This window comes from Psittacula echo (genome assembly GCF_963264785.1).
Source record: "Psittacula echo genome assembly, chromosome: 2".
In the NCBI taxonomy this organism is placed as follows: Eukaryota; Metazoa; Chordata; class Aves; order Psittaciformes; family Psittacidae; genus Psittacula; species Psittacula echo.
In genome coordinates, this window is record NC_137737.1 from 125,492,537 (window position 1) to 125,518,007 (window position 25,471).

At 43.4% G+C, this 25,471-nt stretch overlaps 1 protein-coding gene across 1 annotated transcript in view; it reads left to right on the top strand.

The window, feature by feature from the left end:
• Positions 1–17,468: 17,468 nt before the first annotated feature.
• Positions 17,469–25,471, top strand: part of PREX2 (phosphatidylinositol-3,4,5-trisphosphate dependent Rac exchange factor 2) — a gene marked incomplete at both ends in the record, with an annotated part of 169,388 nt that continues 161,385 nt past the window's right edge. The window contains one exon of the mRNA XM_080610600.1: positions 17,469–17,609. Within this exon, the coding sequence (XP_080466726.1) occupies positions 17,469–17,609 (141 nt within the window). The remainder of the gene's footprint in view (positions 17,610–25,471) is intronic.

Sequence of the window (25,471 nt, forward strand, 5' to 3'; positions counted from 1 at the left end):
AGTAAACAAGGCATACTGCCTTTCACTTTCTGATAGTTTATTATATGGTGGGGCCTCTTCAGCACGCATCACCTCCTCCTCTGGTGACATTCCAAAATCTTTGCCCTCTGGCCAGTCCATGATGACTTCTAGAATGCCTGGACGACTGGGATTTCCTATTCGAGCTCGTTGTGTAATTAGTGCAGCCCATTTACTCCATGTCGCATCGGTTGCATGATGTGTAGAGGAGACCCTGCCTTTGAACATCCAGCCCAGAACGGGCAACCTGGGTGCCAGGAGGAGCTGTGCTTCAGTGCCAATCACCTCCGAAGCAGCTCGAACCCCTTCATAGGCTGCCAGTATCTCTTTCTCAGTTGGGGTATAGCTGGCCTCAGATCCTTTGTATCCCCGACTCCAAAAGCCGAGGGGTCGACCTCGAGTCTCCCCTGGAGCTTTCTGCCAGAGGCTCCAGGTAGGACCATTCTCCCCAGCTGCGGTGTACAGTACATTTTTTACATCTGGCCCATTCCGGACTGGTCCAAGGGCTACTGCATGAACTATCTCACGTTTAATTTGCTCAAAGGCTTGTTGTTGCTCAGGGCCCCATTTAAAATCGTTCTTCTTCCGGGTTACATGATAGAGAGGGCTTACAATCGAACTGTAATTCGGGATGTGCATTCTCCAGAACCCCACAGCACCCAAGAAAGCTTGTGTTTCTTTCTTATTAGTTGGTGGAGACATTGCTATTATTTTGTTGATCACATCTGTAGGGATCTGGCGACGTCCATCTTGCCATTTTATTCCCAAAAATTGAATCTCCTGTGCAGGTCCCTTGACCTTACTCCGTTTTATGGCAAAACCAGCTTTCAGCAGGATTTGGATTATTTTCCTCCCTTTCTCAAAGACTTCTTCCGCTGTATCACCCCACACAATAATGTCATCAATGTACTGCAGGTGTTCTGGAGCTTGCCCCTGTTCCAGTGCATTCTGGATCAGTCCATGGCAGATGGTAGGGCTGTGTTTCCACCCCTGGGGCAGTCGGTTCCAAGTGTACTGGACGCCCCTCCAAGTAAAAGCAAACTGTGGCCTGCATTCTGCTGCCAAAGGAATTGAGAAGAATGCATTGGCAATATCAATCGTGGCATACCACTTGGCTGCCTTTGACTCCAGTTCATACTGAAGTTCTAGCATGTCCGGTACAGCAGCACTCAATGGTGGTGTGACTTCATTCAGGCCACGATAGTCTACTGTTAGTCTCCACTCTCCATTAGACTTTCGCACTGGCCATATGGGGCTATTAAAGGGTGAGCGGGTCCTGCTGATCACTCCCTGACTCTCCAGACTACGGATCAGTTTATGGATGGGAATCAGGGAGTCTCGGTTGGTGCGATACTGCCGCCGGTGCACTGTTGTGGTTGCGATTGGCACTTGTTGTTCTTCGACCTTCAGCAACCCCACAACAGAGGGATCCTCTGAGAGACCAGGCAAGGTGGACAGCTGTTCATTTTCCTCAGTCTCCAAAGCAGCAATACCAAAAGCCCATCGGTACCCTTTTGGGTCTTTGAAGTACCCTCTCCTGAGGTAATCTATGCCGAGGATGCATGGAGCCTCTGGACCGGTCACAATGGGGTGCTTTTGCCATTTCCTTCCAGTCAGGCTGATCTCAGCCTCCAGTACAGTCAACTCTTGGGATCCTCCTGTCACTCCAGAGATATAGATGGGTTCCACCCCTTGACAGCTTGACGGCATCAGGGTACACTGTGCACCGGTATCTACGAGAGCTTTATACTTCTGCGGGACTGATGTGCCAGGCCATCTGACCCACACAGTCCAGTAAATCCGATTATCCCCTACCTCCACCTGGCTGGAGGCAGGGTCCCTCTAACAGTCATCACAACGTTGGACACCTAAGTCATGTTGAAAGGGATTATTCTTCGTTATCACAGGAGCTGGAGTAAAATCAGCTCTTCCGCTCCATCTGGGAACCTGCTCACCAGAGACTGAAGCCGCAGCTCTCATGGGATGATTAGTCTTGACCCTTGTTCCTATTTTCAATTCATGCACCCGTTCCTCCAAAGCTGAAGTAGGTTTTCCATCCCACTTCGTCATGTCTTCTCCATGATCCCGCAGGTAAAACCATAGGGTGGCCCGTGGTGTTTGCCTTCTATATCTTCTGTCTTGAACAATAGGACGTCTTTTGTTAACAACTGAGACGTATGTTGGTACACGTGAGGAGCTGGATAAATCAGATAGATCGTCCCTCAATTGTTTGACATCCTGGGACAGTTTTTCCACAGCTGAGATGATGGAAGGGGTGAGATTGTCTTCGAACTCTCGGAGTTTGTGAATCATTTCATCCACTGTTGGTGTTACTATGTCACCCCAGGTTACCGTTGCCAATGAATGGGCATATGATGACGGTGCATTCCGTGTAAGTTTTCGCCACATGGGTCGTGTACATTCGACTTCATCTGGGTCTATGGGTATATCTCCGTTATTCGGTTTGGTGTGATAGATCATCTCTACGATGGCTGATTCCCTCAGAGACTGGATGCCTTTGTCTAAAGTAGTCCACTTGGCCGAACGACTCGTAACATCATCCTTGTATGGAAACCTTTCTTTCACAGCTGCCAAGAGCCGCCTCCAAAGACTGAGGGACTTTTTCTCTCTTGCAATTGCTTTGTCAATTCCCCCTTCTCTAGCAAGTGATCCCAGCTGCTTGGCTTCCGTACCTCCTAGTTTGTGACCATCGGCCCCATTGTCCCAGCATCGGAGCAACCAGGTGATGATGTGGTCCCCTGGTTGACGGGTAAAATCTTTTCGCATATTCCGTAGCTCGGTTGAGGTCCGAGGTCGAGAAGTCACCTCTTCTTCTTCTTCTTCATCATGGGATGATGACTCCTGATCAGGTGGTGGCCTGGGTGGTGAATACATTGTTTCTTCATCTTGCTTCACCCTTCTTGCCTCTTTTCTGCTTTTTCTCTTGCTTATGGGGGCAATCGATATTGGTACGAATTGGTCCTCTGGTTTAGCTGCAGTCATTATCACTGTGCTTTGAGTAGCAACAGTACTTGTCGCGGGGGGTGGTGTAGCTGCTGTGGTTGGGGCTGGGGTAGCTTCGCTATCTGTTGCAGTTGAAGTTTGAGTAGTGGCTGTACTTGTCGCTGGGAGTGGTGTAGCTGCTGTGGTTGGAGCTGGGGTAGCTTCGCTGTCTGTTGCAGTTGAAGTTTGAGTAGTGGCTGTACTTGTCGCTGGGGTAGCTGCACTGTCTGTTGCAGTCGAAGTTTGAGTAGTGGCTGTACTTGTCGCTAGGGGTGGTGTAGCTGCTGTGCTCGGAGCTGGAGTAGCTGCGCTGTCTGTTGCTTCGCCCTCAGATCCAAGGACATTTCCTTCCTTTTGAAGGTGCTGGATAGTGTTGAACAAGGCCCGGTAAGCATAGGCCAAGCCCCAGCACGTTGACATGATTTGTCCCTCTCTGGTATGACCAGGATGACAGCACACCTCATTTAAGTGTTTTACTAATTCTTCTGGATTTTGCACTTGTTCGGTGGTGAAGTTCCAAAACACTGGAGGGGCCCACTGACCTAGATACTTGCCCATACTATCCCACACACCCTGCCACTCATGGCTGTCCAGCCTCGGGGAAAATCTCTCGGTCCCCCTATTTTGTCGTCTAACCCCAGACAAGGCCCAAACCCGACTCTGCTTAACTCTTGAGATCAGACGTAATGGTTGTGGACAAAACACACTCTGTATGCGTGCCAACATGGTGACCCCCATCACAATCAGCAAACAGGTCTCAACAATATTAAAAGGCCACTCAAAAACTTCAAAACTCTCAAACGATGCTGTAAACGGTCTGGAAGGGGCACTGGGAGGGTAAAAGAATGTCTCCTTCATAGGTTGACCACCCAGGAAGGAGAAAAAAGATGTATAGTTGCTAAGCATTTGTATTATATACCTCCCAAAGTATAAAGGTGGTGACCACACTGGGAACATAAGCCAGATCAGTTTCATGATCAATTTTTCTATTGTATTACAAGTCATTACCATAAAATATAATGAGACAATAACCTTAGCCCAAGCCCCACACTTGAAAAACACTAACACAGCAAATACCGGCTCTAAGTAACCTACGGCATATTGAGACTGTGAGATCAAAAACAACAACTTTGAGAGCCAATAAATCAGCATTGTGACAAGTGACTATCAATCCAAAACACTGAATGCTTATCACAAATACGATTAGACACACTCCGGTCAGATCTGTCGTTATCTCAACCCTTCGTGCCCCACGTTGGGCGCCAAAAGAACTGTCGTGGTTTAAGCCCAAGCTGTAAATCAGAACCACGCAGTCTACTGCCCTCCCCCCCCCCCCACCTTTCTTCCCTCCGCTTCTGGAGGGACGGGGAGGAGAATCAAAAGAATGCAGCTCCCACGGGTTGAGATAAGAACAGTTTAATAACTAAGGTATAACACAAATCACCACTGCCGCCACCAACAATAACAACGCCAAGAGAAATAACAAGGGAAGAGAATACGATACCGCCCGCCGGAAAAGACAGCCCGCCCGACCAGGGGACGTGCCCTTCCGGGTAGCTCCCAGTTCCATCCCCTGGCATGACGTGCTGTGGTATGGAACACCTCCTTGGCCAGTCTGGATCAGGTGTCCTGTCCCCGCTTCCTCCCGGCCCCTCCTCCTCCCTGGCAGAGCATGAGACTCACAAAATCCTTGGTCAGTCTAAACATCGGTGTTATCAGTTTTTTTTTGTTCCCAAGCCAAAAGTCAAAAACACAGTACTACAACAGCTACTAAGAAGGAAAAAAAAAACAAAAAACTGACTGCCACTGCTGAACCCAGGACAATAAGCAACTGAAGAATGTTTCTGGATCTTCAGCCCTTGTTCTTGTAGGCGACTTCAACCTACCAGATATATGTTGGGAATTTCATACAGCTCAAAAAAGGCAGTCCAGAAAGTTTTTAGAGTGTGTAAAGGATAACTTTTTGTCACAGCTGGTGAGCGAGATTACCAGGGGAGGGTCTATGTTAGACCTGTTGTTCACTAATAGAGATGGATTGGTGGGTGAGGTGAAGGTTGGAGGTTGCCTGGGGCACAGTGATCATGAAATTGTAGAATTCTCAATACTCAGGGAAATCAGGAGGAACATCAATAAGACCTATACCTTGGACTTCCGGAGGGCAGATTTTGGCCTGTTTAAGAGACTCATTCGGAGAGTTCCTTGGGAAACTGCCCTTGAAAATAAAGGAGTTCAGGAAAGATGGGTGTGCCTCAAAACAGAGATCTTGAGGGCACAGGAAAAGTCTGTTCCTGTGTGCCGAAAGATGAGCCGACGAGGCAAGCATCCAGCCTGGATGGGTACTGAGGTTATGAAGGAACTTAGAAATAAAAAGAAGGTGTATCATCTTTGGAAGGAGGGTAGGGTTTCTCAGGGAGTGTTTAAGGAGGCTGCTGGGGCATGTAGAAAGAAAATTAGGGAGGCCAAAGCTCAGTTTGAACTTAAATTGGCAACTTCCGTAAAGAATAATAAAAAAAGTTTTTATAAATATATCAATGGTAAAAGGAAGGGTAAGACTGATCTTTGCTACTTATTGGATGAGGCAGGAAACTTAGTAACTAAAGATGAGGAGAAAGCAGAAGTGTTTAATGCCTTTTTTGCCTCAGTTTTCAGTAGGAAGACACCTTGCCCTCACGATAACTGTACTTTGGGGTTGGTAGGTGGTGTTAGGGAGCAGAATGGTCCTCTTGTTATTCAAGAAGAGGAAGTTAAAGAATTGTTGAGGCACCTGAACATTTATAAATCAATGGGACCAGATGGGATCCATCCCAGGGTGATGAGGGAGATGGCGGATGAGCTTGCAAAGCCGCTCTCCATCATTTACCAACAGTCGTGGCTCACTGGTGAGGTTCCAGATGATTGGAAGTTGGCCAATGTGATGCCCATTTATAAAAAGGGTAGGAGGGAGGATCCTGGTAATTACAGGCCAGTTAGTCTGACCTCAGTGCCGGGAAAGTTAATGGAAAAGTTCATACTGAGTGCTATTAAGCAGCACTTAAGAAATCGCCAGGGTATTAGACCCAGCCAGCATGGGTTTATGAAGGGCAGGTCATGCTTGACCAACCTGATTTCCTTTTATGATCAGGTGACCCGCCTGGTGGATGTGGGGAGGGCTGTGGATGTTGTCTATTTGGATTTCAGCAAGGCTTTTGATACTGTCCCCCATAACATACTCCTGGGAAAGCTAGCAGCTCACGGCTTGGACAGGAGCACTCTTTGCTGGGTCAGTAACCGGCTGGATGGCCGGACCCAGAGGGTGATGGTGAATGGTGTTGCATCCAGCTGGCAACCAGTCACCAGTGGTGTCCCTCAGGGGTCTGTGCTGGGACCGGTGTTGTTCAATATTTTTATTGATGACATGGATGAGGGTATTGAGTCTTTCATCAGTAAGTTTGCAGATGACACTAAGTTGGGAGCTTGTGTCGATCTTCTGGAAGGAAGGAAGGCTCTGCAGAGAGACCTGGATAGGTTGGATAGATGGGCAGAATCCAATGAGATGAAATTTAATAAGTCTAAGTGCCGAGTCCTACATTTTGGTCATAAAAACCCCTTGCAATGTTATAAGTTGGGGACAGTGTGGCTGGATAGTGTCCAGGTAGAAAGGGATCTGGGGGTATTGGTGGATGGCCAGCTGAATATGAGCCAGCAGTGTGCCCTGGTGGCCAAGAAGGCCAATGGCATCCTAGCCTGCATTAGGAATGGTGTGGCCAGCAGAAACAGGGAGGTTATTCTTCCCCTGTACTCAGTACTGGTGAGGCCGCACCTTGAGTACTGTGTCCAGTTCTGGGCTCCTCAGTTTAAGAAGGACGTGGAAATGATTGAGCGTGTCCAAAGGAGGGCAACGAGGCTGGTGAGGGGCTTGGACCACAAGCCCTACGAGGAGCGATTGAGAGAGTTGGAGTTGTTTAGCCTGGAGAAAAGGAGACTCAGAGGTGACCTTATCACTCTCTACAACTTCCTGAAAGGAGGTTGTAGACAGGTGGGGGTTGGTCTCTTTCACCAGGCAGCAACTGACAGAACGAGAGGACACAGTCTCAAACTGCGCCAAGGAAGGTACAGGTTGGATATTAGGAAGAAATTTTTCACAGAAAGAATAATAAAATATTGGAACGGTCTGCCCAGGGTGGTGGTGGAGTCACCATCCCTGGATGTGTTTAAAAAGAGATTGGATGTGGCACTTGGTGACATGGTTTAGTCGAGGTGTAGGGCATGGGTTGGACTCAATGATCTTGAAGGTCCCTTCCAACCTGGTAATTCTGATTCTGATTCTGATTCTCTCCTACAGTGGTTCAAGGGTCCTCATTCTCACAGTCCCTGCGTTCGCCTTCCAAGACTTGGGTGGTGCGGTCAGAGCCTTTGCCAGTGAAGACCGAGGCAAAGAAGTCATTAAGAACCTCAGCCTTCTCCAAATCCTGGGTAGCCAATTCTCCCAATAGCTTCTTGCAACGTTTGATATTATTGTGGTTGAAGAACTAACTACATCTATGAAGGAATATGTGTGGTGGTGTTTAGTTGATAGATTTTTTGGTAGTGATTTTCTGTTTTGTTTTTTATGTTTTCTTTCCTTCTCCTACCTTCCCAGACAAGTGTATTAGGAAGATGCTGTAAAATAGCAACATTTCTGGCTTCGAATAAGTACTGCAACTCCACGATAGTATGTTTGTTCTTTGCCATGTATGTAGCTAAAATAAATGGGTGATAGTTCAAGTAGGGCTAGACTGCTAGTCCGTATTTCATTTGAGTCTTTAATGATCAGTGAAACTGATGGAATTACGGTGATTTATGTCAGCTGATGATCTAACCTTGTGTCATGTTGTTTCATGGTTAAAGCACATGGCTTGGACTGCAGAGCCTTGGCTTGTTCCCTGTTTGGACAAATGAACAGAGAACATACAAATCATAGTTTGTATATTAAATACCTTGCTATAAAATAGTAACTTGCCACTGTGGTAAATTTAGCATTCAGATTTGTTTTTTTAAATCCTGCTCTTACGAATGGAACAGTTTCAGCTCTTTATATAAAAACCTTCTAGCAAATGAGTACTGTACCCCTCTGCTGTGCTTGGTCATGCTTTCTGGTCATGTCCAGTCTTACTCTGCTTTTCAGGCAAAAATCCCTAATAGAAAAAGATTTTTAAAGGATTCATTTTGGCAGAAGCTTCATCTTCTGACTGTAACAATCCTACCTATGGAAGAACATATTTACATTTGTCTGTAGTAGTTATCATTCTTTCAGCTCCTTAATAAAGAAAATGCATCAACCATAATAAAACCCAAGTTATTTTTTCAGTTTAGTTTAAAGTTTATCTTTTTTTGACAGGTCTTGCTAGAAACCCTAATTCAGAGCTGTTTCAAAATATTACTCTCTCTGTTCTTGTACTTTCTGAAGGGTTAGAAATACAAAATATCTGCTTTGGGTATCATCAACATTAAATCTCTGGAGTATAATGGAAGTTTGTTCTGTACTTTCAACTTTAACCATTGAACTCAGTATCTCAGCTGTTTTTTATTATCTATGCAAGTTGTTGCATGGTAAAAGAAACTAAGAGAAAAAGGAAACTTAGCTGTCATGTACCTTATATCACATCATAACTTGAACAGTCTGCATTTACTCTTGCTTTGACAAAGAGCTACAGTGCAAGTATTGGTTACTTAAACTGAAAACCTTAAGACCAGTCAAATGCTGTTTGTTTTGTGCTGGTATTACCAGTGTGGCTTGTGTTCTGCTTATATCTGTATAGTTTGCTTCTGGACATCTGCTTTATGTTACCTCTCCTTGCCTGCTCCTCACCCTCTCGCTCAAACACACATTTACAAGCATAAAAAATAATTTCTGACAAAGTACAAATTTAGGGTGGACTTTTTTTTTGTCTTGGGCTTTCAACTGATGGATGTTTGAGGCTCCTCTATCACTTCATCCAGCGATTAAAGCAAGATAGAAAATTTCTGAACCTCATCGGTAGCCTTGCTTTATTTAAGACTAATTTAAGATTTTCCGCAAATACTGACAGTACATTACACTACATGTGCAGTTACTAGAGGGATTACTATCAGTTTTACACTTCGAAAAAAAAGATGAAAAAGATGAAAGTAAGAGTAAGAATATTAAGTAAGAATATTAAAATACTTAAGAAAACTTCAGCTTTTTGAACAGCAAACCAAAGATTTAGTTAAATGAAATATGGAATGAATTAGCCTCTGAATAACAGTAGTAAGTTTCTGTACTTCAAGGGACAAAATTTCCTTATTTGGATGTGGTAAGATTACCTCTTGTATCAAAGGTATTTCAAGCTGAGCGAAAGAGTGTTTTCAAGCGAGTCTATATGTCACACACTCACCAAGATATAAAAGGTAACTGTGAAAGCAAGGTACAGATGCATGTCTTACACGTTGTACCAGCTGATGAATCTGATTCTCTTTCCACCTTCTAAATACTGAAGAATGGTTGGGCATGTTTATATAATTGTTCAACCACTAGTGCTAGAAACTTATTGATGAGTTACTGTCCTCTGATTGACTATAAACAAACATGCTACTGACTTTGGGGAGCTCAGTGTACATTAGCTAACATTTCTCCTCAAAGCTGATAGGTGGGTTCTTATATTAGAAGATTGTTTGCTTGTTTTTTTACCATAAAGTAAAAAGAATGGAAAGTCTTTACACTTTCCTTCATAACAAGGTTTGGTTTACTATCTGTTATTCAAAAGCCGAAGTGGTTGAATTTTTCTTCTGCCACTGTTTCCAAATAAAGCTCTACTCTTCAATCTCTAGTTGCTCTGCTGAGCTCCCATGAGCAGATCAAAAAAGGTATTTTAATTTATCAGTTATGGTTTCTTTCCCATGGAGAATCCAGAGTGACATAAATCTGGCTAGCAACATGAGAGACCTTTCATACTCTGAAGTTAATTTGTTTTATTTCTCACTAAGATTTGGGAAGTATTTTTTTTTCAGATTATTTGACTAGATTGTATTCATCTTATTTCAGTTTGCATGGTTTATAATCAATTTTGTTTCAGCTTCCTATCAGCTTTTAAAAAGGTTGCTAAATATCCAGTGTGAAAAAGCTGCAATCAGATGTTCTCCTGAACTTGAGGTGGAGTAATTGTCCACAGCTGTCTATTCTGTCCTTCTGCTTAGGTCCTACATAAGATGAAGTTTTAGTTTAAATAGCTCCCTCAAGGTACACTAAGCTGGTGTTGAACTGCATGGAGACCATTTTTATTTTATCATGCTGGTTCCATGTAAGGACAGTTTCTTCCTGAGCTAATTAGGGTTTCCTGAGGAGATCTTGCAATGCATTTGGATCAATTCATGTTCTTTTAGTACTGATTTAAATTCAAAAGGTATGTGCTGGCTCATGCTAGATAGCCTTCTGAAGAAAAAACATTTGGAGTGGTCACTTGCCTTTACAAGATTTAGGTGGCTTCTTGCTGCAGGATTTCTTAAAGGTACAATTGATTATTATATGGAAAGTCAAATATACTCCTTTAAGTGAATTACAGATTACCCCTTAAGAGTTATAATCTATACGTATCCTTTTAGATTTATTTTTAGATACGTAAGATTTGGATTACACATTAGTTCTTTACATAGTAAAGTAAAACTGAATGTTAAGAATTTGTTTGCTGTGTCCCTTATGCAGGTGGGAATGAAATGGTTGAAAGCCTAGTAGATAGATATGCACCATTATTAGAGGCTTGTGGAAAAACTGTGTGGTGAAGTTCATTGTCTCCATAGTTGGAAAGTAATATTGTAGCAGTCTGGGGTAAGTAAGTCTGCAGCAATCTTTTGATTATATGAGCTCACTGAAAGCATCGTGTTGATGATCATATTACATTGCCTTCACAGACTTACAGGGCTTGGGGAAAATATCTCTGTGGTTAAAGTACCTATATCTTCCTTCAAAAATGCCATAAAGAAAGATCACAGAACCAATTATTGTCGTCCATTCTGTAGAAATAATGACTTCTTTTTAAAATTTCTCAGTGCAAAGCTGGTTTAGTGTAGAGCCGACAGCAGCGTGTGAAAAGTAAACTCCTTGATTTACTTATCCTCCAACACTTACTTTGTAAGAGTTTACATCTAGTCCTGCACATATTAACCTTAGCAATTGTTTAGTACAGTATTAGACACCTGTAAACAAACTGGTTTTATTCAGGTGAACTTTTTTAGTGTTGTTTGTTAATCGTGTTTCTTGCATGGGTCTCTTAAGAATACTTACGTGTTTGGTTTTGTTTTGTTTTTTAATTCTGGTAAATTCTGGTAGTGAAGATTGCTACAGGAAAATGGTTTTAGCTTTGACAGCCACTTCTGCATTCATGGACTGTTCAGGCAGGTTAGAGTGGGAGAAATTGCTGTGTTATCAGTATTACTTGGAGAAAAGGGACCCCCAGTACTGTTATCTACAAGGGGGCAGAAGTGGCTAGGTTGTGTCTGTTCCTGGTTTCCTTACTTCAGGACAACTAACCTTGGAGAAAGAAAAGTCTTCCATGTTGGTGAGCAGCCTGCAAAGTAAGCTATCCCATCTATGAATAACATATTGATATGTTCAGAAACGTATTTCAGCTTTCTCTGAAAAGATGATTTTAAATTACCAGCTGAACTGAAGAGTCCTTTACAGTTGCGTGATATAAGATAATATGCCCTTCAGAAAGTTTGATTTAATTCTTGTGTGATAACTGCAGCTGTCTTGCACAGATAGCCATCATTGAGTCACAACACAGAAGCACGTTCATGTGATTTTCCCATAGAGTACACAAGAATCATGGCAGTTTGTTGAAATTTAATTACTACCATCTGTCATGCATGAGTATTTTAATATCTGGAAACTTGTTGCAGGTCACCAGATAGTACCATGAACATATTAAGGGAATGGAGGATCTTGCATATGAGAAGAGGCTGAGAAAGCTGGGACTGTTCAGCCTGGAAGGGAGAAGGTTCATGGACAGTCTTACTGATGTTTCTAAATGCTTGATGGGAGGGAATGAAAAAGAGGAAGCCAGACTTTTCACAGTAGTGCCTGCTGCCAGGACAAGAGGCAATGTGCATACATTAAAAACCATGAAATTCTGTTTGAACACAAGAGAAGGCTTGTACCACACTGGTCAAACAACTGGCACAGGTTTCCCAGAGATAATATGGAGTCTCCATCTGTGGAGATACTAAAAACCTGTTGGACAACCTGCCCTGCTGCCCTTGGCAGCCTGCTGTAAGTGACCCTGTTTGAGCAGGGGTTTTGGATTAGATGATCTTCAGAGGTCCCATCTATCCTCAATTATGTATTCCTATGAATAGTACAAAATTTGCATGGTGCCATAGTTTTCCAACAGGACTCTTTTATATAGAGTTCAAACTTGGGCCTTAAGTACCTTTGGACTGAAATAGTTCTTGTTGCATTTAAAGTTCTTTCATTCCGTGTGAACAATCTGATTTTTGCAGTTTCTCCAAACATGTGGCTTTCCCCAAGGGGAGCAAGAATTGCTGTATCTCACATGTCAGCATAATCAGTATACTGTTTTTCATAACTTTTTTCTGTATTTAAGACAGGTAGTGCAATCTACTAGTCATGTTCCCTCATACACCCCAGTGTAAAATCTGCCCTTTTGTTGCTTAAAACATTTTGTTCAGTCTGAATGTCTTCATCTAGTGTGTATGCTCTACCCTTATTTTATTCTTTCCCCCTTCTCCCCTCAATTTTGGTGTAGTGAAAGCTACAACTGGAGCAATTCAGCTCTTTCCTTAAACAAGGGGAAAAGAGTAGTTTGCCCTTGTCTTTGGTACTTCAAGCAGATTGTCAGGAAAATTGGCTAAGCTTGTATGCACGTGTGTTTTCCATAGATCGCGTACTTAGAATTACTTCTCCTATCACTGCACATCTGCTGTGGGCTTTGCTGGATCCAGTGGCCTTAAGTGAGCTGCAAAAACCTCTCTTGTGCTGCCAGTTAATGCTTTTGCTGGCCCAAATAGCTATAGCTGCCAGCCTGAATTAAGGAGCAAGAAACAGCTGTGTGAGGGCAGCAGGAGTGTAAACTGGGACAAGGACCACTTCAGCTTTAAGTTCTCCTGGCAATGAGATGACAACTGTGAAGGGAAGGGATTCTTACTGTTAAAGGTGATGAGGAAGAAAAAGACAGTAAGCTGGTGCTCCTTGCTCTTTTATCCTTTATCTTGGTCTGTGAGTGTAGGTTGTAACAACTAATTGCACATGGCTGGAGAGAAGAGCAAAGGGGAATGTCCAAAATCAGAAACTGCAGAGGTCCTTTATTTCTACTCTCCTAAAAGAATGAGGGGGTGCTCACTTTAAATAGTTTGAGGTATCTGGCTATGACTGCCTGAGAAACGGCACCTTCAAGTGCTTAGGAGTCGGAAAGCAATAGCATGGTGTTCTACTCCAGTGGGTTTGGATCCTTTTGCTGGTTATCTCTGGAGAAAACTTCATGTTGGGGTTCAGTGTACCAACCATAGCACCAGCTTTTTTGGTGCCAGTGCAAGCAAGCAAGAAACACTTAACCTTCTCCATAGCAGGGCAGAAGCCACAGTGCTTTGGGACTTTGGTTCTGTGCCTCACTAGTGAAGCCTGCCCAAGAGGGTGGCTAATCATCAGACATGTTGTATATTTTAGACAGGTTTCTGAAGAAAACAAGCTTCAGTGATTAAACTGTGTTGGCTTTTCTGCCCTAGCCTGTTTTCAACCCATCAGACCATTTCAACCAGATCTGACAGGGGAGTAAGGTCCCTGAAAACACGAAATTCTGATTTTAGTGTGTCGTGGTTTAAGCCCAGGCCGTAAATCAGAACCACGAAGTCCACTTCCCCCCCCACCTTTCTTCCCTCCGCTTCTGGAGGGATGGGGAGGAGAATCGAAAGAATGCAACTCCCACAGGTTGAGATAAGAACAGTTTAATAACTAAGGTATAACACAAATCACTACTGCTACCACCAATAATAATAATGATAAAGGAAATAACAAGGAAGAGAATACAACTGCTCACCAACCGGTACCTCACCCCCACTCTGCCATGATCCAGCCCTTCCGGGGGCTCTCCATTCTACCTCCTGGGCATGACGTGCTGTGGTATGGAATACCTCTTTGGCTAGTTTGGGTCAGGTGTTCTGTCCCTGCTTCCTCCCAGCTTCTCCTCCTCCCTGGCAGAGCATGAGACTCACAAAGTCCTTGGTCAGTCTAAACATCAGTGTTATCAGCTCCATTCCCAGGCCGGAAGTCAAAAACACAGTGCTGCAAAAGCTACTAAGAAGGAGAAAAACTGACTGCTACTGAACCCAGGACAGTATCCACCCCTTATTCCATACCATTCACGTCATGCTCAGATCCCACATTTTCAATATACCATCACTTTCATCTCAGTGCACTCTTATCCTAGTGCACGGACCAATCCCTATAAAGCTGCTGAGTTCATTCGGTCCATGATGGTGGGCTCCATCTCTTGTAACAGTCTTTCAGAGCAGGAGAGGCTGTGTGCAGTGTGCACACTCGTGAATAACCTGGGCAATAGTGTCTATTGCTAAGTCCACCCCTCGATCATGAGTCCATCTCTGTGTTGCATCTCTGCCCTGATGGCCTGAAGTGTCACGGGCCTATCAGGCTCAAAATAATTCACCCTCCCCTCCAGCAGTTTCTGCAACTTGTTGTTGGGGACTCCATACAGCTGCCTTCCATCTCCGACGCTTCCAAAGCACTGGAGGTGCCCAGTGAACTAGATACTCGCCCATACTGTCCCACACACCATGACACTCGTGGCTGTCCATCCTTGGGGAAAACCTCTTGGTCCCCATATATCGTCGTCTAAACCCAGACAAGACCCAAACCTGACTCTGCTTAACTCTCGGGATCAGACAAAATGGTTGTGGGTAGAACACACTCTGTGTGTGTGCCAACATGGTGATCCCCATCACAATCAGCAGGCAGGTCCCAAGGGTACCCAAAGGCCATTCAAAACCTTCAGAACTCTCAAATGATGCTGCTGTACTTGAAGGCTCTCTCACCACCAGCTTCTCTTTTTCTGAGCCCAGATCTTCCTCCTCTGCCTTGCTGGGAAGTGCTGCGTGGTGTCTTGTGTCCTCCTGGGGCTCGGGCTCACGGGGCTCGGCGGGCTGCTGCTGGGGAATGCTCTCGGCCGCCGCGGGGCTCGGCTCAGCACACTGAAACTGTGATATCAAGAGAAACAACTTTGAGAGCCAATAAATCAGCATTGTGCCTCCGTCAGTTCTGTCGTTATCTCAACCCTTCGTGCCCCACGTTGGGCGCCAAAAAGAACTGTCGTGGTTTAAGCCCAGGCCGTAAATCAGAACCACGCAGTCCACTTCCCCCCCCACCTTTCTTCCCTCTGCTTCTGGAGGGACAGGGAGGAGAATCAAAAGAATGCAACTCCCACAGGTTGAGATAAGAACAGTTTAATAACTAAGGTATAACACAAATCACTACTGCTACCACCAATAATAATAATGATAAAGGAAATAACAAGGAAGAGAATACAACCGCTCACCAACCGGTACCTCACCCCCACCCTGCCATGATCCAGCCCTTCCGGGTAGCTCTCCATTCTACCTCCTGGGCATGACGTGCTGTGGTATGGAATACCTCTTTGGCTAGTTTGGGTCAGGTGTCCTGTCCCTGCTTCCTCCCAGCTTCTCCTCCTCCCTGGCAGAGAATGAGACTCACAAAGTCCTTGGTCAGTCTAAACATCAGTGTTATCAGCTCCATTCCCAGGCCGAAAGTCAAAAACACAGTGCTGCAAAAGCTACTAAGAAGGAGAAAAACTGACTACTGCTACTGAACCCAGGACATAGTGAAAAATCCATGAAAAGTGATTTTTCATGAAAATTCATATCTGTTTTTTGAATGGATTAGTGTCCCGTTGAGGATAGAGCTTCACTGAGCTCAGTAGGCAAGTTTGCAGGCTAGTCTGCACATGCATAAATGGCTGAGCAGGCTACACTGAGCAGAATTAGCCCCAGCAACTGCTGCTTCCTGCCTAGGTTTTATGTGAGAGAGCTGTGTTTGGGAAGGGGAGGTCACAGGGAAGTAGGACACATTCAAAGAAACAGCCTTTATATTTCTGTTCTTTGAGAAACGTCTTGTGGGAACTGTATTCTCTTTTTCCCAAAAGATGTCTGAGGCAGATGGCTAAGATGATGTCTAGTCTTTGCTGCTTCTCTCCCAATAAGGACCCTTCTCACAGCCTTAGCTTGTACTGCGGCTTTTCATTTTATTCTTTCCTTTCAGGATGTTGCAGATTTAGAATGATACTTTGAAATGGCATCTGATGCGAAGGGTCATCTGATGCGTATCATCTCTACACTGAAGACCTGTATTTTCTTTCCAGACGCAAATTAAAGAGCTGGCCAAAGAAACCTTCAGCTTCCATCAGCAGTCCCAAAATTCAGGTGGTAGTGTCCTGACAGTTTTCAAGAACTCAGTTCCCCTTGTATGAAGTACCTATGTACTTTTGCTAACTGTTTGAAAACCTTGCTGAACTCTTTTTTACTCTTCTAATGTATCATGCAAATCTGTACTTCCAATGCTGATGGGAAAACCGTATAATCTAGGGATTTTATAGCACCTTGCTTCAATAAACAAAAAACTTCCACGCCTACAACCCCCAGATCTCGGAAGAACTAATCTGTAGCTATTGTAGGATGTATTGCTTGTACCTGGTTAGCATATGTACATGCTTAGCTGTGTGAGCTTGTTACAAGAGTTATTAAAGCTCGTATTTGTAATACACATCAGTGATACACGTCTCGCGGGAAGGTGTGGAGCGGGGAGCTGAAATGGCTCTTTTGCAGATGATTAAGCTAAACCAAAACAACTGCTGATTCCCTGGCCAGCCAGCTTGCTGGGACAGTTTTAAAATTCTTGTGCTCTATTGCTGGAGATCTCCAATTAGCCTCAAACTGGAGCTCTCTCAGCTTGTGTGTGAACCAGGCAGCTGCTGGCACGCAATCTTCCCTGAAGTTGTTTCCTTTCCTTTTTCCTGAGATTTAGCGCAGGGGGGGAAGGGGCTGGAGTCACATGGATACAAAGCTTTTGATTAATGTCCAAGTCTGTGCTGCTGCTGCGGAGGCTTTCCAACCTCTCAGCTAGCAGGGCGAGCTGGGAACCAGTGACCGCTTGTTTCCTCCGGGCTGTGTCCCCTTCCTGACGGGAAAGGAGCACGCACCGGTCTGGCTCCTCGCCTCCGGACCTCGGGCCGCTGCCGGAGCTGGGTGAGAAAGGACCTGAGACTGCTGCTGCGCAGCTGGGCATCGGCCGGAGCCCAGCCCCTCTATGTAACTGAGCGGGGTCTTTTGTTGTCCTTGTCCGCAGTGTAGTGCTGGGCGTTGAGGTAGCGCTGCCCGCAGCCGGGAGAGCCTCCGGGCTGGGAGGGAGCTCCGCTCCTCCTCGCTGCACCATGACAGAGGAAAGCAAAGGGGAAGGCAGAGGGGAAAGCGGGAAGGACTTGGAGAAGCAGCTTCGCCTGCGCGTTTGCGTCCTCAACGAGCTGCTCAAGACGGAGCGGGACTACGTGGGCACGCTGGAGTTCCTGGTGTCGGTGAGCGGAGAGGCGCGGTGCGGAGAGGGTCGGGGCGGAGGGGGGAACCTGGCCTCGCCTCGCCCGCCGGTCCCGCTGCGGCCGCCCGGGGAAGACGGCGCCCTCGGCGGTGCACGCTGCTGGGACAGCGGGACTCGCACCCGGGAGAGGGTTTTCTGCCCCGAGCTGTGCTTTGGCTTAAAAGGGAGGGAGGAAGAGTAACAACTTCTGAAATGGACAGGGAGGGTCTTGTGTCCCCCTTCTGCCCTCCAACCCGGCCGTCCTCCGAGAGCCTCCACTGGTGATACCACTTTGAAAGGGGTGATCTCGCTTTCTCCGGGCACGGACGCTCAAGGGGGTTAGTGTGTTTGTGTTCAGGTCTGCCTTGGGTGCGGGGGCTTGTGTTCATTACAGTTCCATTACTTGGTATAGTCCCTGAAGCAGAGCGGTGCGGGGGGTAAGGGGAGAGTAGGGGTGTGCTGGTGCGGCGCAGCTGCTCGGCATTAGAGCCACATGTGGCATTCCGCCCTGTCTGGTGACGGGGTCAGCTGGGAAAGTAGCACGTTATGGTGCGAGCACTGTTACAGCAGTTTTAGCTTTTCCACGTCTGATTATCACTAATACTCTAATCGGAAAGGCAGGAGTTTTCACTCTTTCAAAAAGCCAAAGTGACAAATTCTCACAGAACAGATGCAGGCAGTGTTCCAGTTGCACATGGTCTCTATAGCATCTCTTTAGGACCCTGTTGAGATCAGTGTCTCCAAATCAGCTGCTTAAGTTTGCAGAAGATTTCACAGAAGCCCCCTCATGCTTTTCTCTCCTCCTCTGTCCCATTGGAGAGGGGAAATCTTCGAACTGCAAACTTCCTGCTTTGCTGCCTTGAGATCCTGAGCTTTCTGCTTATTATCATGAAAGAGGAAATTCTCAACTTGGCTGTGACAGGGAGAATAAAAGCACAGGCGCTGGAGTGAAAGAAGATCTACAGAGTAGTTTATTTTCTCCATATGTTTATCCTCAGCAGAACCATGAAAAATGGTAAATGGTCCAATGTGCTTTCTGTTAAAAACAAAAACAACAACAACAACAAAAAAAAACAACAAAAGTTCTTCAGTATTTTATGTGAAGCCCTGAATTTGGTGTATGTCGGAGTCTTAGATGATTTTAGCAAATTCAAAGAATCTGTATTGTCTTTAATTTTGGACTCTACAGTTTAAGACATAATGGATATTGGTATTCAAGCAGTAAGTATTCAGCTCCTTCTAAAAAGCAGACCCCATGTATTCCAAGTTGCATCCAAATTTTGAATTCATTAATAAGTATTTTTGCATTTTGGAACAAGATGGTCTAAATAAATCATATGGAGAAAGGGAGGAGGGCTGGAGTTTAATACCTGGTTCTGTGTCAGGTTTGTCACATTCGTTAATGGTTGTGAACAGGGTTCAAGTGACAGTTCGGAGATGTAAATGCTTCAGAGGGAAATGTCATGTGTATTAATCTGAACCTCAGCCTGAGTTTCAGAAAGCAACTTCGGAGCTTTCCTTTTGCCTACCTACTAGATCTGCTAGGTGGTGGTGGATTTATGAGGGCCACTGGAGACTACCACATTTATTTTACACAAGCCATCAAAACCATTTGTTGTACTTGTTTTTATGTTAGCATCTTGATCTGGAGGTTAGATCCACTCATTTAGGTGTCCTAGGCTTATGGTTCTTTTTATTCTTCTTAAAAACATTGCCCGTTATAGTTCCAGCTCTTCTGAAATACAAACACTACCCCAGATTGCCTTTTTCACATCATGAGGTGGTCTTGGGGCACACAGCCTGGGTTTCTTATGGATGGAAGTGAACTGGAAGGTTTTCTGTAGGCGTGCATCTGGCTGATAATGAGTGTACAGTTCCTGGGACTAGACTAGAGCTAGTCTGAAGTGACACCCCTGTCTCCCAAATGGTGTGGGGTCCCAGTGCTATATCTCTGTCCAAACCTTACCATATTTTACAGGATGTTTTGTTAAAATAGAGGCAGCGTGATAGGTTGAAGTTCCAGTAGAAGTTAAGAGTTAGGCTTCCAGGTCACCTCAACACCATCAATGGAGCTCACTGAGGTATAAACTATGTTTCTTGTATGATGGAGAAGCTGAAGCCATTTAAAGTCTTCCTAATAGTTTGCATGGAGTACCTGCAGTTTTCACCATAGTTAATAGGAACTGAGTATTCAGCTGGATGAAGAAATCCCTGAGGTTTTGGGGTGAGAGCCAAATTCTTCTGTGGGGTTATAGAATGTAATCTTTTATGATGTGTATGGTTCATATGGAAAAGTACATTTCGCACTTGTGTAGTAGTGGTGGGCAGGAGACCTAACTGGTCACCCATTTGGACTGCAATTTCCAGTTTGTGTATTTATGTTGTTGAGGGGGCAGTTAAGGAACAGGAGAATTTGTTTTCCTTCAGTCGATAGTTTTTGCTTAGGAAAGGGACACTATGTAAGCAGGATTTGTGTGGAAGCACAACATATCACACCTAACTCATCTTCCTGAGTATTTCATGACATCTTGTGGAGTCAATTGATAACATGCACGACCCCTTAAGTTGAGGCAAAACTACACTGTTGCAATGGGCAGTATGTAATATAGACAGGAGTGGATGATGAAGAGTAAGCCTGATTTATCCGAGTGGTGAGAGGAGGAGACCCCTCTAGCTGATGAAGTCATGATGGGGAATGGGACTTTACCTGGTACAGCTTGTGACTAACTGAAGAATAAAGAGGTTTTATGAAGGAAGTGACTTTGCTGGTGTGTGTCAACATGGGAAATGCTTTGCTGGTTTCCTGGCACGGGAAACATGCCTGTTATGTGTTAGACTTACTTAGGTTCTTCAGTTTATAATGGAATTAGAGTGTCTCATGGAGGATAAATTTCTGATTGATTATTGAAAGTATTGTTATTCCCCTACTCCTTTGTGATTCTTCATCTTCCAGTTATCATCAGTTTAGTGAGAAGCAGCATGGTTTGTGTATTCAGTCAAAAGTCTGTAAGGCAAAAGTGTATAAAAAGTCTATAAGTGCAAGGTGGAAGATTTAATTACATTCATTATTTTATTAGGCACATGTAGTTGGGCAGTTATTCCCATGTGAGTTTGTTCACCTCTTCTTTTTGGCTTTATGCTGTATAAATACAGTGTATTGTTTTTAATCTGCACTCATCACAGATCAAACCTGAGTGGAAAGGTTTGGTTCTATTAATATTATACTTTCAGATCTCCTGAATCTTCCAGTAATAAACAGTAGTAGCAAAGTATGTTGAGACATCAGGAATACTGGGCAATAACAATTTTGGGCCTACTTGAGTGAGGTATGTAAACATACATGAGGGGGATAAACTTAAGTCCACTGGTAGTTGCAGCAATGTTGGAGGGAGGAGGCATGCACAGAAAATGATGAAGAAAGGCTTACAGTTTTCCTTCAGACATTTCATTATCACACTTGAAGTGTCATTGCAGTACCAGAGGTTTTTTTCTTGTTCTCATTTAGCATTTCTTAAAAGAAATAGATCGACTGGTGGAAGAATTTACCTAATGCACTCAAATGTCTTTGAAGACTGTGTCTACAGGTGGATTTTTTTTTTATGAGCTACAGGATGAGATTTCTGTTACAAACTGTTGATACTTTGCTGCCTAAATTAGCATTTGGGACTTTTCTGCTGCTGGGTGGTATCTCTGGTGATCACATAAAAAATTTTGAGACTTTATCAATATGTACTTATCTGTTTTGTCCTTTACAGCAGATTAACATGTGTGTATATTTACTGTGCTTTGTGTAAACATAATAAATATTTCATAGTTTGCTCTAAAAGCACAATTAGTTAAGTAGATGGAAACTACATAAATTGGCCTCTCATTGACTCTCATTGGCCCACAGTTTTATTCTGGGGAATATAATTGATGTTTTAATAAATGTTTTATAAAATAAAATATTTAAAAAAATAACTTTATAAAATAAGTTGTTGTTTTCCTGTTTTTGTGTGTTTTTTTTTTTTTTATTCTCGTAATGTTGTCATGTACAGTTTCATTTACTGTATAAATCAGGGTACTCACCTGAACTGTCAGTGTAGCAGTAATAAAGAGACCAGTAAAGCTGTGAGTAGTGCTTGCTGAGAAATTAAAAAGTATTTAATAATAAAGACTTGCCAAAAAGTGGTGAGCTTAATTTGTCACTTTGTGACTTGGTGTAGGGCTAAGTTTTTATGATAGTGCTTTACACTGTTTGGCTAGTAAAGGCAAACCAGGCCATGAAGAGCTTTAGTTTGCAGGTACACTGCAGGGAAGTAGGCTAGGCACAATAGTACATAAATACACATATGTATATGTATATATATAAATGTGTATATGTATTTGGGGGAAAGAAATTTTATTTTGGAATAGAAATTAGAAATGTAACAGACCTGCTGCAGTTGGTACTTCAGGGGATATCCATTAAGTAGAGTTTATTTTTCTATGACAGGGATTGTTTTTCTGGTGCAGTTTTGTGTTTTGACAAATTTGACATTGATGGGAATAGAAGCAGATGTTGGCACTTGCATAAGCTTTCCAAAACCCCACGGCCTCAGCTGGGGTGACTAGTTAGATGTTGAAGCAGCTGGGGGGAAAAGAAAACAAAGCTAGTTCATTATGTAGAGTATAATACGATTTACAGAGTCTCCTCTGTGAATATATATACATTTCTGCCAGTTAACTCTCAAATCTCAGTTTAATTCCATTAGATACTACTGTACTATCTTTCCCCCTATCTTCTGCTTGCATTAAAGTGAAAAAAGGGTTCGTTTCCTTTAAATATGAGGGAAGCCAGGTCCTTGGCTTTTAACAGGCATAAAGAGATTTTGTTTATAAGGTTTATTGCCCAGCCTTCTCAGTGGCTGTGTCACTCCCCAGGATCTGTATTTCCCTGCCATGTGGAGCCTTGCCTTTCTCTTGGCTCAATAGGAATTTCTCTGATTGTTGAGCAGACTAATTAGTTGGACAAATGATTAATAGTAATTGAGATTCAAGGTAAACCGGTCAAATCTAGTGTTACTAACCCTGACCAGCAATAGAGGAGTTGTGTCTTGGGTTGAAACTCCTGAAATGATTATGCTAGATGATGAAATGAGGCATTCGGCCTTTCACAAAAGAGCTGTTTTTAAGTGATCTTTTATGTCTGTAGTTTGATACAGTAACAACATATGTGTGTTGTTTTGTGCGTATATATCATGGATCATAGAATATCTCAAGTTGGAGAGGACTCATAAGGGTCAGAGAGTCCAGCTCCCTAAATATGTTATATCTGAGTTACAGTAATGATTAGTGGCTTCATGATGGTTTGCATAGTTGCATTAATATTTTATAAAAGGGATTAAAATGAATGGAAGGGAAGGGTTTTAGCTGGCTGTCTTTTTTGATAAGGTTATGTGATTTCCTTTCTCTTCAGGAGAAGAAAAACAACATTCTATGGCTACTTCATCATAAAAAGTCAAAAGGAAGTGCAAACACAATTACCATAGAAAGTCAATATCTTTTCCATTCACTTCCAATTTCTGCTGGTTTTGACTTGCTTAAGTGTTACAAAAAATGTGGTATTCTATTCTTATTTGACTTTGCTTGGCTGTATCAATAGCAGCGCCTGTGGTCTTTATCAGAGTAGGGGTAACTGCTTAAAGGCTGTTTATTTCTTTGTAACCCCTGCCCCCTAAGTTGAATGCTTGCTTTATGGCGTGGATTAGCAAGAAAGATTATTCACATCTCTGCTAGCTGAACACAAACTTCATGCAAGGTATGGCAGTGGCAAAAAGCAGAGTTTTTTCAGAAGAATTTTCAAGCATATACCTGTGTTTGGAAGTGTAGGAAATTATATTTCACTATAGACAGATGTTTCGTACTTTTCAGTGGGTTTTCTCTTACTGCTCTCAGAAGTATTTAGCCTATTTTGTGAAAAGCTGCTCTTTAAGAAGAAAGGTTGTTTGTTTAGCTGTTCAGTGAAAAGTCTAAAATATTGAAAGGAAAATCTTTGTTTCATAGCATTTAAGCTTTTCTATTCTGAAGACTCATTGTAGACTAAGATGTATCATGCTGAAGATCATGATATCCTTAGGGGTGTTGTAAAACTGAATTGATTTATATATATTTATATAGTCTAGGTTACTCCATGCTTTTTCTCCTGGAGCTTTCTCCAGTAAGGGTTTCGCTTAGACCTCTAATAGCTTACTTGCAGATTTTGTGAGAATGTGTCGTTGCCTACCACAGAAGTTTGCACAGTTACAAAGTACTTGGATACATAGAAGGCTGATATCAGGTGAGATGTGTCTGAAGAAGCTGGCTGATATCAGTGTGAGGTCTGTCTGTCATCTTTGAATAGTCATGGTGATTGTGGGAATTTCCTGATGACTGGGAAAACACAAATATCAAACCTAGCTTCCGGAAGGTCAAGAAAGGTGATCTGGGGAAGTGTGAGCTCATCAGCCTCACCTCAGTCCTTGGGGAGGTGATGCAGTGAATTATCTTCTAAACCATTTCCATGCAGCTGATAGAAAAAAAAAATGATTGGAAGCAGCTTCTCAAGATTTATCAAGGGTGAATTGTTAGGTTAATCAAGGTGAATCAGGTTAACCTGATTGCCTTCAGGAGGAGATGACTGGCTCAGTGAACTTGCTCAGTGCTGTGGATAATATTTACCTTGATTTAACCAACGTCTTTGGCATGGTCTCACGTAGTATCCTTACATTCAGATCTCATCAATTTGGACTGGATAAGTAGACATTAAGGTGGGTGAGAAACTGGTGGATCTGTTGACTCAAGGGACATTTGTCAACAGCATGAAGTAAAAGTGGTGGCAAGTTATGAATGGTGTCCCTCAAGAACCTGTAGTGTATCATGTCTTCAGTAATGCTCTGAGAGTTGTGGACAAGAACTGGAACATGAATCAGCACTGCACCCTTGCAGTGCAGAAAACAATCAGCATCCTGGACTGTTTTAGCAAGGGTCTCACCAGTAGATCAAAGGAAATGATTCTTTACCCTCTACAGTTGAGAGACCTTTGTGGCTCAAAGTTTTGGCTCCCTAGTTCAAGAAATAAATTTAGCTATTGGAGTAAGTCTAGTGGAGGCCGTGGAGAATATTACTGCAAAGAGAGGCTGGGAGAGCAAGCTTTCTTCAAGCTGAAGAAAACCCTCAGTGGAGTTTTTATTGTCAACAACTCACTGGTGGGTAGATACGGAACAGATAGAGCCACAGTCCTCTGAGGTGCACAGTGGAAGAAGGAGAGACAATGAAAAACAGGAAATTCCAACTCCGTGTGAGAAGAAAAATTCTTTATCATAAGGATGGTCAAAAGCTGCACTAGGTTGCCCAGAGGCTGTGGAATACCTTTTTATTAATTTATATATTTAATTAATTTTATTTATTTATTTCTTTTCAAAGCTTAACTGGGCATGACTGGGTAGCCTGTTCTAGTTGACATTGCTTTGGTGAAGCAGTTGGGCTAGGTGATCTCTGGAGGTCCCTTCCAACCTATGTGACTCATCAATTTTGAAATTTATTGGTATGGTTGGGGAAAAAAAGACTGACTGCCATGAAGTTTCAGCTTTTCAGGCTGAAATTGCAGTGCAGATGGCCAGATTATACTGTTCAGCAAACAAATATTCAAAATCTAAGAGGAAACTCAGCTGCACAGATACTTTTTTCAACTGTATTCTGTTTGCTCAGGAAAGAGATAACCTGACACTGCTGTAATATTTTGTATACAGAGAGATCTTGGTGCATTGCTGTCATTAGTAAATCAAATCTGAGTAGTTCTACAAATGGAGAATTTAGAGGCATGTATTGATTTTTGGCTCCCACTGGAAGTTTGTGGCAGAGACA